General features: G+C 53.8%; 2 protein-coding genes across 5 annotated transcripts in view; one reads left to right on the top strand and one right to left on the bottom strand.

Annotated features, from left to right (window-relative positions):
- Positions 1–441: 441 nt before the first annotated feature.
- Positions 442–20108, bottom strand: SH2B1 (SH2B adaptor protein 1). Of its 3 annotated transcripts, XM_084652653.1 has the most exons (10): positions 19158–20104; positions 11940–12907; positions 9099–9200; positions 8545–8636; positions 8175–8281; positions 4498–4704; positions 3323–3540; positions 3046–3217; positions 2042–2138; positions 1459–1624 (listed from the first exon to the last, which is right to left on the bottom strand). In XM_084652653.1, the coding sequence occupies exons 1-10, from the start codon at positions 19222–19224 to the stop codon at positions 1606–1608; spliced, it is 2049 nt and encodes a 682-aa protein (XP_084508779.1). In that variant the 5' UTR covers positions 19225–20104; the 3' UTR covers positions 1459–1605. The 3 variants fall into 3 exon arrangements, with proteins under 3 accessions (XP_084508778.1, XP_084508780.1, XP_084508779.1); XM_084652652.1 differs by lacking the exon at positions 2042–2138 and having other exon boundaries at positions 442–1624; positions 19158–20108; XM_084652654.1 differs by lacking the exons at positions 2042–2138; positions 19158–20104 and adding an exon at positions 17885–18003 and having other exon boundaries at positions 442–1624.
- The window catches only part of ATXN2L (ataxin 2 like), a 26370-nt gene continuing 23449 nt past the window's right edge, over positions 18062–20982 (top strand). Inside the window, exons 1-2 of one of the 2 annotated variants that reach the window (XM_084652647.1) lie at positions 18062–18479; positions 20312–20420. In XM_084652647.1, coding sequence (XP_084508773.1) covers positions 20398–20420 — 23 coding nt within the window. In that variant the 5' untranslated portion in view covers positions 18062–18479; positions 20312–20397. Of the gene's footprint in view, positions 18480–20311; positions 20421–20982 lie in introns of those variants that run through there. The other variant, XM_084652651.1, reaches the window with a different exon arrangement.

Below are 20982 nucleotides of genomic sequence, written 5' to 3'. Positions count from 1 at the left end.
GCCATCATCCCCAGTGTGGCCCCGGCCCCATAGCGGCTGGGGCTCAGCAGGTGTCTATCCTGTACCCTCATGGTCAGCGTGTTGGGGACTCTGGCCTGGGGGAGAGGTGTTAGCCCTCTCCCTTCCCAGCGCTGGCCCCGCTCCCTGCGGCCTCTGTCCTGGGAGGTACAGGGGAGTATTTATCCCCCAGGATCCCACTCCCATGCTGGATGCAGGGGGTGTCCCTTTAGCCTCTCCATGCCCCCTGTGGCTGCAACTCCCCCAGCAGTGGGGAGGCATTTACTCTTCCATAGTCCCCCACTCCTTTGCCAGCACCGTCCCCAGAGCCGGGGGGCGGTGCGTCACACTCCCTTGGCGCTGGGGTGGCCGCTCCTGGGGGCGAGGCCAGTGCGGGCTGTGACGTTCCAGCCCCAGGGCACAGAAGAGACGGAGACACTGCCATTGCAGTCAAGCTTTTCTTTCCCTCTTTTTCTTTAAAAGGTGAACGAGGTTTGTACAAACGCCCAAAAAATTAACAAAAAACCAACAAACAGACCCCGGCCAACTAAAAACCAGGCAGGGCGGAGTCAGGGGGCTGGGGTAGGGCGGGGTGAGGGGCTGGGTCAGGGGAAGAGAGTCTAACTACTCCACAGTAGAAAAATAATTTTGAAAGGGGGTGAGGAGGGCGCGCCATGGGGGGGCGAGGGGCACTCTGTGCAGGGTGAGATCGGGCGGGGAGGAGAGAACAGATGGGGGCAGTGCACAGGCTGGGGGACATACGAGGGGACAGACATATATACTATCTTCTCTTTAATTTACTGGGGGTCTGTAAGGTGCGGCCAGTCGAACGCGGGGTGTCAGGGCCTGGCCTGTAACCCTAGGCTGGCTCCGGGAGGTGTATAAATATGTTGCTTTGGGGTGGGAGGAGGACAGGGCCAGAAGGGGGCTGAACCCCCTGGGGTCAGAGGGAACACTGGGGGATGCATGAGGATACATTCGGAAACTCGATACATTCAGTGACAGCGTGTGGAGCCATAGGGGGAGGGACAGGCCCTCCTGGCCTGGAGAAGACCAGCCCCTTACACCCCTTAGCGCTCTAGAGGCCCTGACCTAGAGGGCTCTGTTGTAGTGTTTCAGTGCCCAGCCCCTCTGCCAGTGGGGGGCGACGTACCTTCCTGCCCCAATGGGCTCTGTACCGCTGAGGCCAACCTTGTGGGGAGGGGAGAGGCTCAATGATCACATGTAAGGTGGGGGGTTGGGAAGCTGGATTCAAGGGGGCTGGCCCCCCTCTCACGAGGTCTGGGGGTGTACAGTGGGGCTGGGGCACCCCTGCCACAGGGCCTCGGGGGAGCTCAGTGGGGCTGCCCCATCCCCAACATGGCTCAGACAAAGGAGTACTGGTTGTTGATGGCCCGGGCATGCCCCGTGTCTCCCTCTGGCTCCTCAGCCTGGAGCTGCAGGAGCCTCCCTGTGGCCCCATCTTCCAGGTCCCCTGTGCTGCCCCCTTCCTCTTCCTCCTGCGGCAGGGAGGGGTTGCCGGGGGCTGGGGCTTCGGGGATGAGCCAGGGGGGCTGCAGGGGCCCCCCCTCTGGAGCTGCGTGCCAGGATGGGGGTTGGGGGGGCAGGCTATGGGAGGTGCTCGGCTCTGTGGAGACAGACAGACATACAGACAGACAGACAGGGTCAGGTGTTAGCTGATGCACTTGACACTGAAACCCCAGCCCCCACTCCCTGAGCAATAACAGGGTGACAGCCCCCCTTCCTCGCTCCCCCCCCTCCCCCAACATCAGGGCCAGGGTCACAGGCTGCCATGGCCCAATGGGCCACCGGGACGCCAGAAGCACCAGCCTGACAGACCTGGGACCCCTCTCCCCCAGCAGCTGCTGCCCCGCAACATCTGTAACGGCCCCCCGCCCGCAGGAGCTCTGGGGAATGGGGGTGAGCAGCGGCAGCTCACAGACACGCCCCCCTCCCATCCCCATGGATGGCATGATGGGCCATGGCGCACACAACAGACACTCACTCCCTCGGGGCCATGCCCCCCGGCGCGGCTCACACTTACAAACAGTCATTCGCGCCGATGGAGACGAGGCCGGGCGAGTCAGGGCTGCGCTGGGTCGGCTCACAGGCGGCGGCTCGGCTGCCCGCCCTGTCCCTGCCTGCAGGGGTTGGGGGCACGAGGGGGGGGAAGACAGAGACGCCCGTCAGATACGGGGACAGACAGACGGACGTGGGGGGGGAAAGACGGGGACAGTCGCCCGGCCTGGGGGGACAGACAAAGCACGGACGGATGGACAGACACAGGACAGGACAACTGCCAGATAGGGCTTGGACGACCCTCTCCCCCAACACATCTGCCCACTTCCCCCCCACCCCCAAGACAGACCCATGCCTGCCTCCCCTCTGAACCATACACACACCGCACCTGCCTCCCTCCCCCCACAAGCCATACATGCGCCACCCCCATCCCCAGCCATATGCACGCTGCACCCACCTCCCTCCCCCACCCCCACCTGGACCCACGCACTCCCACCTCCCCCCGAGCCAGACGCGTGAGCCCACCTCCCTCTGCCCCCCCCCCAGACACGTGCACCTGCCTCCCTGAGCCAGGCACGTGTGGTACCCATCCCCCCCGGACACACGCCGCCCCCCCACCCCTGCTGAGCCAGACCCACGCCCGCCTCCCTCCACACATTCCCCCAGCCCCAGATAGACACATGCCCTCCGCTCCAACCACAGGAGTGTGCTTCCTCACCCAGGCAGCAAGACACATGGGGAACACCCTTCCCCCGACAGACACTCTCCAGACAGCCAGATGGGAACCCCACGGCAGGGAGACGCAGCCACGCAGACAGACAGGCAGACAGACTGCTCCCCTCCCCACCAGATCCCACGGGGGAGCAGGCAGAGAGGGAGCCTCCAGCCACGCCTCCTCCAGCCAGTTATGAATGAGCCTCCGATGGAACTGCAGCTGCTGTGCCCTCCTGGGCGCCCAGCGCCACCCCCGCAGAGCCCTGGGCTGCCGCCTCCGCCTCCCCCCCGCGCAGCAGGGCCCCCCACTCTCACCATGCAGCCGCCGTGAGGCCACCACGTAGCTGACCAGGGTGACGTCACTGGAGCCGCCCGACTCCAGAGGGATGGGGTGCACTCGGAAGTGCTCCAGCATGTCGAAGATGGTCTGGAACCAGAGGTGCTGCACGCGGCACTGCCCGTCCTCGTTCAGTGACAGGCGCAGGTGCTGGCGGGGGGAAGGGAGAAGCGGGTGAGACCATGGCCACAGGCTCTGCAGCCCCAGGGCTCCTGGCCCTTCTCTGGGGACGGGTCCATGGGCTGGGGCGCTCACCTTGGCCTTGCCCTGGAAGTTGAAGGTCAGCACGTACTCCCCCCGCCGGGTCTCACTCTGCCGCACCAGGAAGACACCATGGCTGCTGGGGCCGCCAGCCAGGACCAGCTGGGCGGCCTTCAGCCGGGACAAGGTGCCATGGAACCAGGGGTACTCGGAGAGGGGATGCTCTGGGTCGCCTCCCCCGGGGTCCGGCTCCCCCTGGAACAGGAACGAGCCTGACACAGGAAAGGGGAGTGAAACAGCACATGGGGGGCACGCCTCTGGCATGCCCCCCCCCAACCTGCTCCCCACTCGGACCCTGTCCCCAGGACGCCCCCCCCAACCTCCTCCCCACTTGGCCCCGCCCCCCTCCCCAACCTCCTCCCCACTTGGCCATCGTCCCTAGCATGTCCCCCTGACCTGCTCCCCACTCGGCCCCATCCCCGGCACGTCCCCCCGACCTCCTCCCCACTTGGCCACCGTCCCTGGCACATCCCCCTGACCTGCTCCCCACTCGGCCACAGTCCCTGGCACATCCCCCTGACCTGCTCCCCACTCGGCCCCATCCCCGGCACGTCCCCCACAACCTGTTCCCCACTTGACCCTGTCCTGTCCCCCCGATCTCCTCCCCACTTGGCCACCGTCCCTGGCACATCCCCCTGACCTGCTCCCCACTCGGCCCCATCCCCGGCACGTCCCCCACAACCTGTTCCCCCCTTGACCCTGTCCCGTCCCCCCGATCTCCTCCCCACTTGGCCACCGTCCCTGGCACATCCCCCTGACCTGCTCCCCACTCGGCCCCATCCCCGGCACGTCCCCCGCAACCTGTTCCCCACTTGACCCTGTCCCGTCCCCCCGATCTCCTCCCCACTTGGCCACCGTCCCCAGCAGGGCCCCCCAGACCCATTCTCCCCTCCCCTGAACACACCCCCACCAGACCCAGTACACGCCCCAGCATGCCCCTCCTACAGACCCGGTTATCCCCAGCCCCCCAAGCACACCCCCCACCAGAGACCTCCCCCACACCCCTTTCCCAATTACACCTTTGCTTCCCACAAAATCTCTTTTCCACTCTGGGTCCCACTCTTGCCACACAGCACCTGGAAACACCCCCATCTCTGGCTACATGGTCCCCCTGAACTCCCCATTCCTCCTCCCCCAGTGCCACCCCCACAGACTCCTCTGCTCCGTACCTGTGGCGTCGGGAGTGTCGGGGAAGGGCGTGTGCAGCAGGCCAGGGGGGTAGGGACCCTGCAGCCGCTCAGCTGCCTCATCGATGGGGACCCGGGGGGGCAGCTCGGGAGGCAGCAGCTCCATGGAGTTGAAGTGGGAAGCAGCGATGGAGACAGAGCTGGGGGAGATGGAAGCTGAGGGGCGCTCAGACAGACCCCCATATGCACCTGGTGGGATAGATACCAGATGAAGTTACCAATCTCCACAGAGCTGGGGGCGCTGGGACAGACCCAGTTTAGGGTTGGCTCATGCTGAGGCCATCCCACGCTGTGTGGCTCATGCTCCCTCCTCAGCAGGTCCAGCTGGTCTGGTTTTCTCTGGAAGCATCCGATTTCTGAATGCAGTGGGATCCAGTGGCAGGCAGTTCCACTGGCCCAGGGCAGCACATTCCCTGGATCCACCACTCCCCATGTACCCATCTCAGTTCCCTCTTCTCTCCAACTGTTATTGTCTACCCTGTCTCCTCTCTATAGTCACTGCCATCCCTGCAAACCCTGCCCCTGAATAAGACACTTTCAGCCCATGTCTGCTTCAAGATCCCCTGGGCCCACAGCTTTGGCTGTGCTGGGGTCACTGCACTCAGCAAAACAGCTGTAAACAAGAGAAACAGGGGATGGAAGAGGAGTCAGGAGCCAAGTGTGAGGAGGAGGAACCAGGCACAGGGGAGAAGGGAGCTGGATATGGAGAGAGGGACTACGTAGCTAGCGTGGCAGGTGTAGGGGAGAAGACGGCTGAGGGAGTTGGTCTAGAGGAAGGGCTGGGGGGACCAGCTATGGGGTGCTGGTATCCAGGGGGGGAAGCAGCTACAGGGCACTGGTACCTGGGGGCAGGGCGGGAAGCAGGGTTTGGGGGCCAGCTATGGCAGGTTGTCACAAAGTGATAATTTTTTGTAATATTTTTATAAAGGCTGTGTGTGCCAGAGTTTCCCTCCAGTGCTGTATTGTCACTCAGTGGGGAGAACAGGTCGGTGTGCTCTTGCCAGGCTAGGACACAGGTATGCATATCGCCTAGCTGTCTGGACTCTCAGGTCCCATATCAATGGAGCTCTTCAGAAGACAATGACAAATCCAATACCTAGCAACCAATGACCCAGAGACATACCGACTTCCCTGCTGTGACTCCCTGTGCCCCATGGTCACCACTTTTATATGGTTGTGATATATTTGGTACAAAGTGTGCCTTCTGAGGTGTCATTTGAAAACTCACAATCTGCTGAACATCATTGCCCTGTTGAAATGTGTGTAACAATGATTCATGTCAAATTATGAGGTTTTACTGTATGATTGTTAGTGAAATAGGTTGTGATTCTGGGTAACCCCCATAAGCCAATTTCTCAGAGACAAAGGCAGACTGGCACGCCAGCTACGTGCTAAAAGATCATTGCCTGCTTAAGCAGAGATTCACCAGCAGGGGACTTGTAAACAGGAAATTTACAATTGTACGCCATGGAACTGCCTGCCCCCATGACCCAGCAAGGGCTTGTCCAGCACAGAAGGGCTGGGGCATCAAAGGGGGAGAAATGCCACTAGCCACCTCACCTCTCCTCTCCTCCTTACAGCTCTCTGCTCATAACATCAATGAATGCCTGAGGGATACTGAACTAAGGGGAGTGGTCCCAGGCTGAAAGGAGAGAGAGCCTGTAAACTGAGAATTGCCTGCAGCATCTGGCGTGGAGAGAATGATGTTTGCTTCAAATCTTATTGAGCTAAGTAAAGTTTAGGAATTAGCTAATGGTTTTATCTTTTTTTTTTTGGTACCCAATTCTGACTGTTATGCCTTTTCCCTTATCATCACTTAACCGGGTCTTTCTCCAGTTAATAAACTCGGTTTATTATTTTCTCTAAACCAGCTGGTTTGATTGAAGTGTTTAAGAAATCTCTACTTAAGATAACAAAGACTGGTGCATAAACAGGTTTCAGAGTAGCAGCTGTGTTAGTCTGTATCCACAAAAAGAAAAGGAGTATTTGTGGCACCTTAGAGACTTGATTACAGACCTAAAAGTGGCAAGTCTTCAACAACAAAAACTTCAAAAACAGACTCCAACGAGAGACTGCTGAATTGGAATTAATTTGCAAACTGGATACAATTAACTTAGGCTTGAATAGAGACTGGGAGTGGATGGGTCATTACACAAAGTAAAACTATTTCCCCTTGTTTATTCCCCCGCCCCCATTCTTGTCAACTGCTGGAAATGGTCCACCTTGATCATCACTACAAAAGGTCCCGTCCCCGCACCCAGCTCTCCTGCTGGTAATAGCTCACCTTACCTGATCACTCTCATTACAGTCTGTATGGTAACACCCCTTGTTTCATGTTCTCTGTGTATATAAATCTCCCCACTATTCAGTATTTTCCACTGAATGCATCCGATGAAGTGAGCTGTAGCTCAAGAAGGCTTATGCTCAAATTCATTTGTTAGTCTCTAAGATGCCACAAGTCCTCCTCCTCTTTTGGTGCATAAACGTTACCCTTTGTTGGGATGTCCAACTATCTATGAGCTTGTACTGTCCAGTGGGCTACTGAGCAGTGTAAGACGCACATTTATGGGGGAGCCAGAGCTGGGACAGGGGATATGAGGGTGCCGCCCTGTATCGACTCATGGCTGGCTGGAAGAGCATTCATGTAAGCAGCTGGGATTGGTTTTCCATGCTAGTAGCTGCAGGTCAGCAGGCTGCTCCAACAGTACAGCGGTGTCCAAGGCACCCCAGGCTGGAGAGCTAAGGGGACAAAGCAATCTGGTCCAGGGAATGCCAAACCCACCTCTTAGCAGGGGGCTGAGCTGCATTTCCCCAGCTGGAGAACAAAGGACTGAGGGGAGAGGGGGGAAGGGAGGCTAAGTACCCTGACTGCCTCTAGCAGACCACACCCTGGGAGCCTGACAAAGAAGATCAGAAAGACAGGGAGAGAACCTGACCCAAGGGGTTCCCCACTGCCTGGCAGGGCTCTGGGCTGAGCAGAATGGACTGGGCTGTAACCTGCACCCCTCTGCGCGACCCTAAGGGCTCCCTGTGCCGTGCCCAGCTGACTAACACACCTGACTGTGCGCCAGTGTTGAGGGACTGTCCCTGCCATGCTGGGTGAGGGCACTGTCCCGGCAGCGTGGGCGCGTCTCTGCCGGGGTCTGGCTCAGCGGGACTCGCTGGGCAGAGCTCACGGGGGAAGCAGGAGGCTGCAGCCCAGAGGTCAAGTCTAAGCAGGCGGTGAAGCCACATGGTTTATCCAGGAAGAAGAGAGACCCCAGGGGTCTGGCTCACTGAAGAAGTCCTCCGAGAGACTGTTCCAAAGCTGGGGCCATAGCACCAATCCTTTGGATCTGTGACAGAGCCAGAGAGGGCTGGGAGCATGCCATCCACCTATGGGGTGCTGGTATGGAAGGAGGCAGGGCTCAGGAGGGCACAGGGTAAACAAGTGTTGGGCGGCTGGCTACAGACCTCTGGTAAAGGGGGATGCAGGGCAGGGGGGGCCAGCTACGGGGTGCTGGTTGGTAGGGGAGATGAGGCACGGCTGGGGAGGGCATGGGGTAGAGAGGTTGGGGATTTGGTTATGGGGGAAGATGGCTTAGGGGGTGGTACGGGAAGCTGGCAGGACTGGCACATGAGGGGGGGCAGTGGCAGGGCAGGTCTCTGCTGACACTCACCCTGGGAGAGCTGCTCGCTGCTCTCACTGGGCACCATGGGCAGCTCCCGACTCGGCATGCTCTCCGAGTGGTTGAGACAGGGCAGGTCCGTGCTGTCCGCGTTCTCCCTGCAGGGACACTGGCATGATTCACAGGTAAAGGACACCCCCACCCCCACCCTGGGGGATGCTGCCTGGCTCCCCCTCCTAGGAATGGGAATCTGGACCTTGCACTGAGCGCAGTCCCGGGGCAGGGAGCCAGGGCAATGCAGGGGGCAGAGGAGTTGGCGGCACAGGGGGGTCCCACAGCAAGGCGAAGGGGACCCGGAGCCCTGGTGCCATGAGGGGGAGATGTCAGAGCTGGGGTCGGGGCCGGACGCTGGCTCACTCACCCCAGGCTCATGCAGTCCTGGATGTCGGCCAGCCACGACCTCATCTGCAGCGAATCGACCGTCTCCAGGATGTACTCAAGAGAGTTCTCCATCTGCCAGGTACACTGGGTCAGCACCAGTGCACCAGGCACCCCTTTCCCTGCCCCTCGTGGTGCTCCTCTCTCCATCCTTCCAGCATCCGAATCCCCCAGCCCCACTCCAGCCTCAGATGCTCCCACCCCACTCCTCCCCTCCCCCACCAGTGTGGCACCCCCAAGACATCTCCCAAACTGCCCCTGTATATGCCTGTGGGGCCACCCCCAACCTCCTTACACCCCTCCCCCACAGAACATCTCCACAGCCTGGCCCCACAGCTGGGGCTTCCTGCTCAGACCCTCATCACTGGGGGATGGTCCCCTGCGACCCCACTGCGGGGGCGGGGGGCACAGCCCTCAGACGTCTCCACCTGCTCCGCCCCAGCCCTGTGCCTAACTCGCAGCAGCAGCAGCAGCGCAAAGAAGGGGCGTGAGCTGATTCTCTCCCCCCCACAGCCCCTCCCAGTCCCCCGCACCCACCTTTAAGACAAAGGTGTTTTCCTTGTCAGGCATCTCCAGCGGTGTGGTGGTGCGCACGTCTGTCACAGCCGAGCAGAGGATGCTGACCCGGGCCTTGGTGGACTGAGGGCAGGTGAGAGACAGCGAGGTGAGATGGGACCCACAATCAACCCAGCCCTGGGCCAGGCCATTCGTCCCCTCCCCACACAGGGCTGCGACAGGCCAAGTGCGATGGGACGGGGGTCATTACTGATCTGTTACACTGAGGGTGCAGCCCAGGGAAGGGACTTTGCCAAGACTGCACAGCCAGATCAGGAACCCAGGAGTCCAACCTGACTCTTCTACCCCCACTGTACCCCAGTGGTTCTCAAACAGGGGTGTGTGTACCTCTGGGGATACACAGAGATCTTCCAGGGGCACATCAACTCATCTAGACATTCACCTAGTTTTACAACAGGCTACATAAAAAGCACTAGCGAAGTCAGTACAAACTAGGGGTGTCAATTAATTGCACTTAATTCAAGCAATTAATGCAAAATAAATTAATTAAAACAATTAATTGTGATTAATCACAGTTTTAATTGCATTGTTAAAGAATAACAGATTATTATTAATAAACGAATATTTATTATACATATTTTGGATATTTTTCTACCTTTTCAAATAAATTGATTTCAATTACAACACAGAACACAAAGTGTGCACTGCTCACTTTATATATTTTAGTACAAATATTTGCACTGTAAAAAACCAAAGAGTATTTTTAATTCATCTCATACAAGTACTGTAGTGCAATCTCCAATGTGAAAGTGCAACTGACAAATGTAGATTGTTACATAACTGCACTCAAAAACAAAACGAGTTCAATCCTTAAGGGGGCCATTTAGGCATCATGGAGCAAAAATTGGGGATTGGTCCTGCTTGAAGCAGGAGGTTGGACTAGATGACCTCCTGAGGTCCCTTCCAACCCTGATATTCTATGATTCAGAGCCTACAAGTCCACTCAGTCCTACTTCTTGTTCAGTCAATTGCTAAGACAAACAAGTTTGTTTACATTTACAGGAGATAATGCTGCCCTCTTCTTATTTACAGTGTCACCAGACAGCAAGAACAGGCATTCACATTCACATTTGTAGCTGGCATTGCAAGGTATTTACGTGCCAGATATGCTAGACATTCGTATTCCCCTTCATGCTTTGGTCACCATTCCAGAGGACATGGTTCCATACTGACGATGCTCGTTCAAAAAATAATGCATTAATTAAATTTCACTGAACTCCTTGGGGGAGAATTGTATGTCTCCTGCTCTGTGGTTTTACCTGTGTTCTGCCATATATTTAATGTTATAGCAGTCTTGGATGATGACCCAGCACATGTTGTTCATTTTAAGAACACTTTCACTGAAGATGTGACAAAACGCAAAGAAGGTACCAATGTGAGATTTCTAAAGATAGCTGCAGCACTTGATACAAGATTTAAGAACCTGAAGTGCCTTCCAAAATCTTAGAGGGACGAGGCATGGAGCATGCTTTCGGAAGCCTTAAAAGAGCAACACTCCGATTTGGAAACTACAGAACCTGAACTATTCCCCCCGCCAAAAATCATCCTTCTGTTGGTGGCATCTGACTCAGATGATGAAAATGAACGTGTGTTGGTCTGCACTGCTTTGGATCGTTATCAAGGAGAACCCATCATCAGCATGGAAGCGTGCTCTTTAGAATGGTGGCCGAAGCATGAAGGGGCATACACATGTTTAGCATACATAGCATGTAAATACCTTGCAACACCAGCAACAACAGTGCCATGTGAACGCCTGTTCTCACTTTCACGACATTGTACATAAGAAGTGGGCAAAATTATCTCCCGTAAATGTAAACAAACTTGTTTCTCTTAGCGATTGGCTGAACAAGAAGTAGTGGACTTGTAGGTGCTAAAGTTTTACATTGCTTTATTTTTGAGTGCACTTATGTACCAAAAAACCAAAACAAAACCATTCTACATTTATAAGTTGTCCCTCTGTGATAAAGAGATTGCACAAGACTTGTATGAAGTGAATTAAAAAGTACTCTTTTGTTTATCTTTTTTTACAGTGCAAATATTTGCAATAAAAATAATATATCAAGTGAACACTGTCCATTTTGTATTCTATGTTGTAACTGAAGTCAATGTATTTGAAAATGTAGAAAACATCCCAAGATATTTAAATGGTATTTTATTATAGTTTAGCAGTGCGATTAAAATGGCAATTAGTCATGATTAATTTTTAAACTCACGATTAATTGCAATTTTAAAAATCATTTGACAGCCCTAGTACAAACTAAAATTTCATACACCCAATTATGTGTTTATACTGCTCTATGCACTATACACTGAAATGTAAGTACAATATTTATATTCCAACTGATTTATGTTATAATTACATTGTAAAAATGAGAAAATCAGCCATTGTCCAGTACTAGTGTGCTGGGGGACACTTGTATTTTTATGTCTGATTTTGGAACCCAGTAGTTTTTACGAGAGATAAAACTTGGCGTACACAAGACAAATCAGACTCCTGAAAGGGGTACAGTAGTCTGGAAAGGTTAAGAGCCACTGCTGTACCTTGTTAAACCCCCACTCTCCTCCCAAAGCCAGGCAAGGTACCCAGAAGCCCTGACTCCAGAACACCTTTCATTCCACCTTGTCTCTCACACCACGCACAGCTCTAGCAATGGTCCTCAATCCTGAACCGCAGCTCTCTGCCACCCCAGACCTGAGGGTCTTCTCCCTGCAGGTAATCCTTACCAGCAGCCCCCCATGAGGAATCCCATCAGGTGGGTGGCTGCCCCCCAGGATGGGGCACAACTCCCACTGCCCCCTCACCTTGGGGGGGATGTAGAACTCCAGCAGGTAGCCCTCGCCCTCTCCCTTGCCTGCCTTCCGCAGCAGCAGCCGGCATTTCTGCCATCGGGCCCGGCTGCCACCCCCCCCTCCGCTGTCATCGGCCACAATATAATTGAGCAGCCCCTCCCGGCGCACACTGGACAGTTCCACTTTGGGGGCAGGCGCCTTGCTGAGCCGCAGCCTCTCAAACTTGTGTGTCCAGCGCTCGGTGGGCAAGGAGTCCGCTGCCCCACCCCCTGAGGAGTTGGAATTGGTGTTGGCCCCGCCAGCCTCCTCCTCAGTGGGGGACTCGGCTGAGCTCTTCCACTGCAGAATGCCTCGCATGCTGCCCCGCACGCTGCGGCTGACGTTGCGCAGGGAGAAACGCTTTTTGAGCTTAGGCTTTGTGCTGGCAGTCGCGGCAGAGGCGGAGACGTCCTCGGAGCTACGAGACTGGCTGCTGGACAGCCCCGAGGCCAGGCCGGGCTGCGGCTCCACTGGAGAGGCCACTGAGGAGTCGCTGCAGGTCTCTGAGAGGTCACGGGTGGAGGAGGAGGAAGCGCCCCCAGGGCAATGGTGGGCTCCAGTGAAGGGAGCGATGTCGCAGCGGGGGGGTGAGTCGCCGGCACAGGCCCGGCTCACCTCGGCCTCAAAGTGCTCCACGAAGTGCTCCGCGAAGCGGCGGGAGAAGGCAGCCTCGGCCCCCGGTGCTGCAAACTGGGGGTTCTCGCTCAGGAAGGCGCGGAAGCGCCGTGCAAAGTCCAAGGCAGCTGCCCGGGCATGGGCCTCGCAGAAATCCCGCCAGCCGGGCGAGGGCAGCGGTGCCGCCGCCTCCACCACCCCCGGTGGCGCCACGCTGCCGTTCATGCTGCTGCCGCTGTCCAGGAGACAGGAGCCCCAGGAGGGGCTGGGCGCCAGGATCCTGACCACCAGGAGGCTGCTGCTGCTGCTGCTACTGTCGTGCTCACCTGGGAGAGTGGGGGAGACAGAGAGTGAGAAGACAAGCAGGGAAGAAACCCAGGGAATGCAGCACTGTAGGGTGAACCCAGAGGCCAGGGGAGCAGAGCTCCAGATGGGACTTTGGGGGTGTGCCAGAAAGCGCTGGGTAAAGGGGGCACAGCTCCAGAGAGAGAGAAGAAATAGCACCAGGACACACCACATGGCCAGGAAACTGAGCAAAGGTGACAGAAGATCCTCTGGGGGTGGAACTCTAGGGTGGGAAGAGGGCCCAGCGCAGAGACCTTGAGATGGGGGATGGGAAGGGGCTGGGGAGAGCCCCTAGAGATACCCTGGGGAGCATAGTGCTGGGCTATGGGAGTACGTGGGAGGGCACTGCACCCAGACCACTGCACCAAGGGGGCATGAACCCCAGGAGGGGAAGATAGGCTGGGGGATTCCCCTGGGAAGAAGGTGCAATGAAAGGAGAAGCCAAGGGCAAGGAGGTGCCTAGGGGAGTTGGTGGGGAGATGCCCAGGTGGCAAGAGGGAGAACGTGGCCATAGGGTGTAATACTGGAGAGTATTGGGAGGCACAGCGCCATGGGAAGGAAAAGGGCTGTGGAGAGGGGTAGAATCATTCTGTCTCCCCTTTTCCCCTTATGCCGAGGTTTAGCCTCCCTCTCAGCACCCCTCAGTTGCCCCAAATCTCCTTCCTTCAAGCTCCTGCCCCAGCCAGGCCCCCACCCCCAAACCTCCCTCGTCTGGGCTCCTGCCCCAGCCAGGCCCCCAGCTCCAGAGTTTTTCCTGGAAATTGAAATTAGGTGAGGGCGTTCGAATTTACAGGGGAGTGAGGGCTGTCGAGAGGTGAGACCATGCAGGTGAAGGTGGGTTGTATGGCACCACAGTAAAAACTGAAAATGTTTCACAACTATTTTATTTATCATGATACAAATTAAAGTTGGCTACTCAAGCCTACTATGAAGCATGACTTCTACATCCTTCTTGGTTTCGTCTTGTAACTTTGCACAACTCTGTTAATGAGCTTCTCAAATGCACTGCGTTCACTTTCGGTGGCTTCTCATGTGTCCGGTACTTCCAGTCCTTCAGGATATGTTCATGATCATGCAGAAGGCGACTCCTTTCAGAACACAAAATTCTATTCAATGAGGAAAAAGAACACTCAACTGTAGCTGTTGAGACTGGGAGTAGCAAGAGATGTATTCCTACTTTTTTCATCCCAGGAAACATAGCACAAATATTGGGTCGAACCACTAGTGATGATAAAGAAAAAGCTAAAGTCAAATTTTTGTTCATTCATCGTATGATATTCCACTCTGTGTTCAAATTCTCTACTCTGTCATGATCACATGGCAGCCCAATTGCTGGTAGTGTCTCACTTCACTCAACGGTCGGTGTTTTATAAAACAGGCATCTGTAAAAGCTACATGGAGGTTGAGTAGAATCCAGAAGTTGCTGTTGCAGATTTGTAAGAATCAAGTCTGTGTACTTTTTCAGCTGTCTTAACAAACATTTCTTATATTGAATCCTTAAGTGAAGAAGACAAGTGCCTTCATTAGTCAACTTCTGGATGGAAGTCTTTGCTTCTTCCAGTACATTTTCAATGGCTCTCTTTTTGATTGATCCAAGTGTAGCATCTAGTGCTGGATGAAGATTTACTACTGTTGCAACAGATGCCTGGATGGCATTGTTTAATGACCCAAGTGGTTTCAACAGTAGACTTACAAGACAGAAAATGATGATAGTCTTCTGTAAACTTAGTAGCAAAAGTTGTCCACCAGCCTCACTACTTAGATCTGTCCCACCTCGGTAGATACTTTCCAAAGCCAGTAACAACGGTTGCAGTAATTTTAAGACAACAGCCAAGGATCGCTCATGAGAAAGCCAGCGGGTTTTCCCAGGTTGGACTAATTTTAACTTCAGTCCCATTGTATCGTCTATATTTTTTCCAAGACATTTAGTCCTTTTGGACTCTTGCTGAAAAAAAAAAAGAGTATACTAAAGACATTAAATTGATGGCTTTTTAAAATCTTTTGAAGATTCTGCAGCTCATACTAGTGCTAGTTGGAAAAGATGGTCTCTGCAGCATGTCTAGGAGAGATTAGGGTTATACTTCCCTCTGAGCAAAGCTTGTACTCTGCTATGCCTTCCAGAGAAGTTTGCAGCTCCATCAAATGCACAAGCAGCCATCTCCTTGGGGTTCAATTTACAAGCAATTAACTCTTCTGCGATGTGGGTTGTCAGAGACACAGCTGATGTGTCCTCTATAACCTGAACATCTAAAAATGCATTTATTGGCCTACTACTGACATGAAGATAATCACAATGACTTAATACTTCATGCCCACATGCATCGGTTCATTCACCAGCCATCAATCCACATTTTCTGAACGCAGTGAGAGTTCTTCACTTTTTCAGCTGCTCAACCTTTCACTGCTCCATCACATGCATCTAACCAGTTAGTTGAGTTTCTTGCAGAAAGATAGCAAACATTTGCTGGTCTTGTTCGGAACTAGTGTCCAACTTCAAGATTAACAACAGAAAATGAACTTAACATTGGTCTCCTGTTTGCAGGGTGTGGTATCTCTTGCTTAAATAGAAAATATGATTGTTGCGACAGCCACATTTGTTCTCAAAACTGTGTTGTGTCTCCAGCATTCTTAAAAGCCTCATTAAGTTCTTCTAAAATTGGCTTTGATAGTGACTGGCTTACAAGGCTTTCTGCACGTCGATGCAGTCCAGAGGCTTGGTGTTTTGCAGCCTTTTCATGTAGATTGTCAGCACTGGCTTTGCTGATCGGTTTGGCAAACCAAGCTCCTCCACTTTTAGTATATAAATCCACGGTATGCTCACATCTTGAATAGTGCGTGCAGTTCTGGTCGCCCCATGTCAAAAAAGATATCTTGGAATTGGAAAAGGTACAGAGAAGAACTGAAATAATTAGGGGTATGGAATAGATTCCATATGAGGAGAGATTAATAAGACTGGGACTTTTCAGCTTGGAAAAGAGATGACAAAGTGGATATGATAGAGGTCTATAAAATCTTGACTGGTGTGGAGAAAGTGAACAAGAAAATGTTATTTACTCCTTCACATAACACAAGACCTAGGGGTCACCCAATTACATTAATAGGCATCAAGTTTAAAAACAAACAAACACAAGGAAGTATTTCTTCACACAACGCACAGTCAACCTTTCAAACTCTTCGCCAGAGGATGATGTGAAGGTCAAAACGATAACGGGGTTCAAAAAAGAACTAGATAAGTTCCTAGAGAACAAGTCAATCAATGGCTATTAGCCAGGATGGGCAGGAATGCAACACCATGCCCTGAGTGTCCCCAGTCTATGCATGCCAGAAGCTGGGAGTGGATGACAGGGGATGGATCACTGGATGATTACTTGTTCAGTTCATTCCCTCTGGGGCACCTGACATCGGTGACTGTCAGAAGACAGGATACTGGGCTAGATGGACAATTGGTCTGACCCAGTATGACCGTTCTTATGTAAAAACTAATTATAACATAACAATACAAATGTTTAGTACTGAAACTCTCCAATATAGTAATCTCTCGAGATAGCAACAATGTGAGATAATTACCCTGGCAAATAATGCACTTTAAAAATCTTGGCCTACTAGGAAATGTATATTTATATTAGTTTCCCAGTCACAAATCTAGCATTTGGGAGCAAAGTCACTAAAACGTAGTTCAACAAACAAATGTTCCTTTAATGTACCCCTCCCTTCACCGCACCCCATTCATAGCTGTTGTCCTTGGTCAGTGGAGACCCAGAGTTCAGAGGTGCTTTCGTGTGAGTTCACCTCCCACCCTGCGAGGAGGTGAGAACGCACCGTGCTCGTTCCTCCAGCCACTGCCAATGGCCCTGTGCCTTCACCTTCTGCTGCCACCTGCCACTGTGACCTCTGCAAATCCGTCTCTTGAGGTTCCGCAGCTCTCAGTGGGGAACCTCACTGCTAGTGCAGGCTGGGCACGGTCTTCCACAGAAATGCTGTCCTGCAGCAAGTCTAAGCCCTTAGGCCTGATTATCAGTGACTTCAGCTCTAGTGGTCACTTAAAAGAACAAAAGACTACAGAGCCTAATCTGCTCTATTCTTAAACCAGGGAGACGGACAGGTCAAATGGCGCCTGTGACTCTTAGGCAGAATTGACACTACCAAGCAAAACACCTGTCCCCCACCCTTTCTCTACACTGGGATCCGGCATCCAAACCCCCTGCTTACCGACTGCAGTTCAGTTGATGGTGAGCAATGCTTAATTTGTAATGATCCAGGTGCTGGGGTTCCAACAATTAAGTGCCAGGGCTCCAGCAAGTTTTTTACATTAATCATTGATGTGGCAAGCCCAGAGGTCCTGAGGCTATGAACTGCCAAGTCTAGAGGTGCGAGGGCTCAGCCCTGGCACAAAATTAAGCACTGAGGGTAACCCCCTCAATCAGGACAGGCTAAGCACAGTTCTGCTGCCCTTTACTCCTGCAGTAACAAAATTTAATGACTCCTGCATTCAACACTAAAGTGATTTGTAACCCAACACCAGGCAAACTTGAGCACTTGGGCAGCACAGCTCTGTCTGCTGGATACCTAGGCAGGCTGTGTTCATGTAAATACAATTTGGGCCTGAAGTCCTTTCCTCTCACCGGCTCAGCACCAGCTGCCGGAGAGGAGCTCGCTCACGCCTTACTTACAAACCACAGGCTGGCCAACGTTGCGCCAGCACTGCCGTAGCAAACCGCCGCCAGGGCAGGGAGCTGCTCTTTATCCCCACCTGTCAGGCTGCCGCCCCGCGCGCGGCTGCTCCCCTTCAACCCAAGGCGCCAGGCGGGGACGGATCGGGCCGCGCGGCGCCGCGCGGAGGGAGCTGAGCGCGCGGGGGGGGGTCTCTGTCCAGCTCCAGCCGCCCCAAGCCGGGGGGAGTGCGGGGCGTGGCCTAACGGGAGCCCGGGCGGAGCTGCGGGGGCGGGGCCGATTCTCACCATCCCGCCCGGCGGCTCCGGCTCCGGCTCCTCCCGGGTCTCGGCAACGGCAGCTTCCCAGTCAGTCTCCGTTACAGCGAAGAGGGGACAGGGCCTGGTATCGTCACTTCCGCTTCCGGGAGCTCCGTCCCTGCGTCGCACGCCTAGGCTTCCGCTTCCGGGAAGTAACCGGAAGCCCCATCCCACAGGGAGCGGGACTAGAGCGGCTGCTCAACAAGAGCACCATAGAGAGGAGGAGGTTAAGGGCTAGAGCGACTCATGCTGCGGGCATAAACCATAGACGGTAGTTGGACTGAGGCTAGAGCGGCGTCCGCTAGCCCCGACACCCCAGCGGGGCTGAGTCCGCCTGCCTAGAATGACTCCAGCGGGGCAGTTACCATAGAGAGGAGACTCGTTCGCTAGAGCGACAACCGCGGGTGGCAAATATAGAGCGGTAGCGGGGCTACGCCAGAGCGCCTCCCATGGGCGAGCCGTACCATAGAGCTGAGTGGCTAGAGGGACGAGAACTGTCTACAGTGTCACACGTGTACCATGAAGGCAGGGAAGTCGGGCTAGAAGGAATCTCACGAACAGCAAACACCATAGAGCGAACAGGGTGAGAGCGGCTGCTCCCCACAAACCTGAAGTCGGGCCGGACAGCGGGAATGGAACAGTGCCTGCCATAGAGCCTGGCCCACGCGGGGACAGAGCGCCGCGCGCTGCTAGCGCGTCCCCTGCCGGAGCGACTGCCCGCCGGGCCATGGGGAACGGGCCCCAACCCAGCCCCGCCCCCTGCCTCACCACTGCCCGCCCCCATCCTCCTGTCTCCGCCCTTGCCCGGCTGCCTCAGCCCCCGCAGCTCCCCCCCCCCCCGGTGTCCGCTGGCACCTTAAAGGCTAAGCCATTTATTTGGGCATCAGCTTTCGTGGGTATCTGAAGAAGGGGGGGTTACCCACGAAAGCTGATGCCCAAATAAATGGCTTAGTCTTTAAGGTGCCAGCGGACTCCTTGTTGTTTTTGTGGATACAGACTAACACGGCTACCCCCGATACTTCAGACCCAAAAGGCCCCCTACCCCCATTACAGTGCGGCTCCAAACAGGTTAGTACGGGCCAGGGGAGTTCGCAGCTCAGAGCGATGGGCTCAGGCTCTCCGCAGACTCAGGGCAGTGGTGCTGTGTTAGTCAAGCTTGTGGCAGCTCCTCCCTCTCCCAGGGGTGGACTCAAGCAGCATTGGTTACCCTCAGATTGTTTTTGGAAGGTTATCGCTACAGCCATGAGGCTTAGCCACTTACTCTTTAAATGCAAGCTGAGGGTCAGGAGTATCTGAATACACCTGTGGGCCCCATACAAATGCCTCATGGGGTCTGCATGTTTGTCACACCTGTTGTCATTTTCAGCTGGAGAGGTGTGCTCAGTTGGTTTGCAGCTCCATGTTGCTAAAGCTTTGGATTGAGTTGGTTTTGGGGTGTCTGTCTTGATTTAGGTGCGCCGGAAACCGTGTCCGATTTGTGTCTTAATTGTAGCAGAAGCCATCCAGACTTGATTTAAATACTTCAAGGAATGGAGAATCCAGCCCATCCTTAAAAACTTGTGCCTTACTTCCCATATGAATGTGTCTCACTCCAGCTTCTAGGCCCTGGATGAAAGAGCCCTGTGCCATGAGAAATTGCCTCCTGATGTAGGCCCAACATGTCAGCAACAGCAGTGTGCAGGAGGTCAGATTAGGTGATCACAGTAGACCCTTCTGACCTTAAAGGCTGAGTCTATGTCACCTCTTAACCTTCTCTACTATAAACTAAATAGTTTGTGCTGTTTCAGTGTCTTCCTGTGAGGCAGGTTTTCCAGACCATGAGTTGCTCTTGTGAACCCTTTTTCTGAACCCTTTCCAATTTATCAACATCCTTTTTGAAGTCTGGACACCCCAACTAGACAAGGTATTCAATAATGGTCTCACTGATGCTATTACTCCCCCTCCCTGCTCCTACTTGATACTTCCCAGTTTATATATCCACGATCACATTTGCCCTGTTGGACACCACATCACACTGGAAGAGCCTGTTTGGTTCAGTGTACAGTAGGGTGGGCTGGATTATATTGTCAGTTGATAGATTATAAACCCAGAAAAACCCACTGTGATGATCTAGTCTGACCTCCTGTATTACATGGGCCATAGGACTCCTCTTGAGTTAATTCCTGTTTGAACTGGAATAGACGTTTTAGCAAAACATCCAATCTTGATTTAGAAATTGCTGTCACAGTCCTGGTAAATTGTTCCCTTGTAAAAACTTGCATCTTATTTCCAATCTGAATTTGTCTAATTTCAGTTTCCAGACACTGCATCATGTTACATGTCTGTCTGCTAGATTGAAAAGCCCTCTACTATCAAACCTCTGTTTCCTATGTAGATATATATAGATTGTCACCTCTTAATTTTCTCTTTGTTAAGGTAAACAGAGACTCAAGGAGCTCAATTGCTATCATCTTTCCAGCAGTTTTAGTGATGGCTTTCATTTCTCCAGGACTCTTTATGGCATGGAAGGCCCCAGAGCTTTGAGGTAAGGGAGATGTTTTGTGGGGCGGGGTGGGGCAGGGCAGCAGTACCTGTGCAGTGTTTCCTTGCCCCCTCCGCTCCACTGTTTAAGGGAAGATGCCTCCCCATGCATTCTGTAAATATACATTGCCCTGAGAAAACAAATCAGGGATTTCTGCTCCAGACAGGAAATTGACTAGTGAAGCCCTGGCTCCTTCTACCACTCAGCTACATGGACCATATTCTGGACAGCAGTGACTCTCTGAATAGGACTTAGGGTTTGTGGTGGAAACCAACTGAACATGAGCTCCCAGTACAAGGCTGTGACTAAGAGAGCGAATATGATCCTTGGATATATAAGCAGAGGGATATTGAGTAAGAGCAAGAATGTGGTATTTCCCTCTGAATACAGCATTAGTGAGACCATCACTAGATGCTGTTTCCAGGACTGGTGTTCACACTTCAAATCGGATGGTGACAAATTAGAAAGGGTTTGGAAAAGAGCTACAAGGATGATCTGGAAAGCCTACCTTAAAATGAAAGACTGAAGGAGATTTATCTATTGAATATGTCCAAGAGAAGGCTAA

This window comes from Lepidochelys olivacea, assembly GCF_965140295.1.
Source record: "Lepidochelys olivacea isolate rLepOli2 genome assembly, contig: Scaffold_29, whole genome shotgun sequence".
In the NCBI taxonomy this organism is placed as follows: Eukaryota; Metazoa; Chordata; order Testudines; family Cheloniidae; genus Lepidochelys; species Lepidochelys olivacea.
The sequence above is the reverse complement of the archived record's forward strand: the minus strand, read 5'-3'. Positions and strand labels throughout refer to the sequence as shown.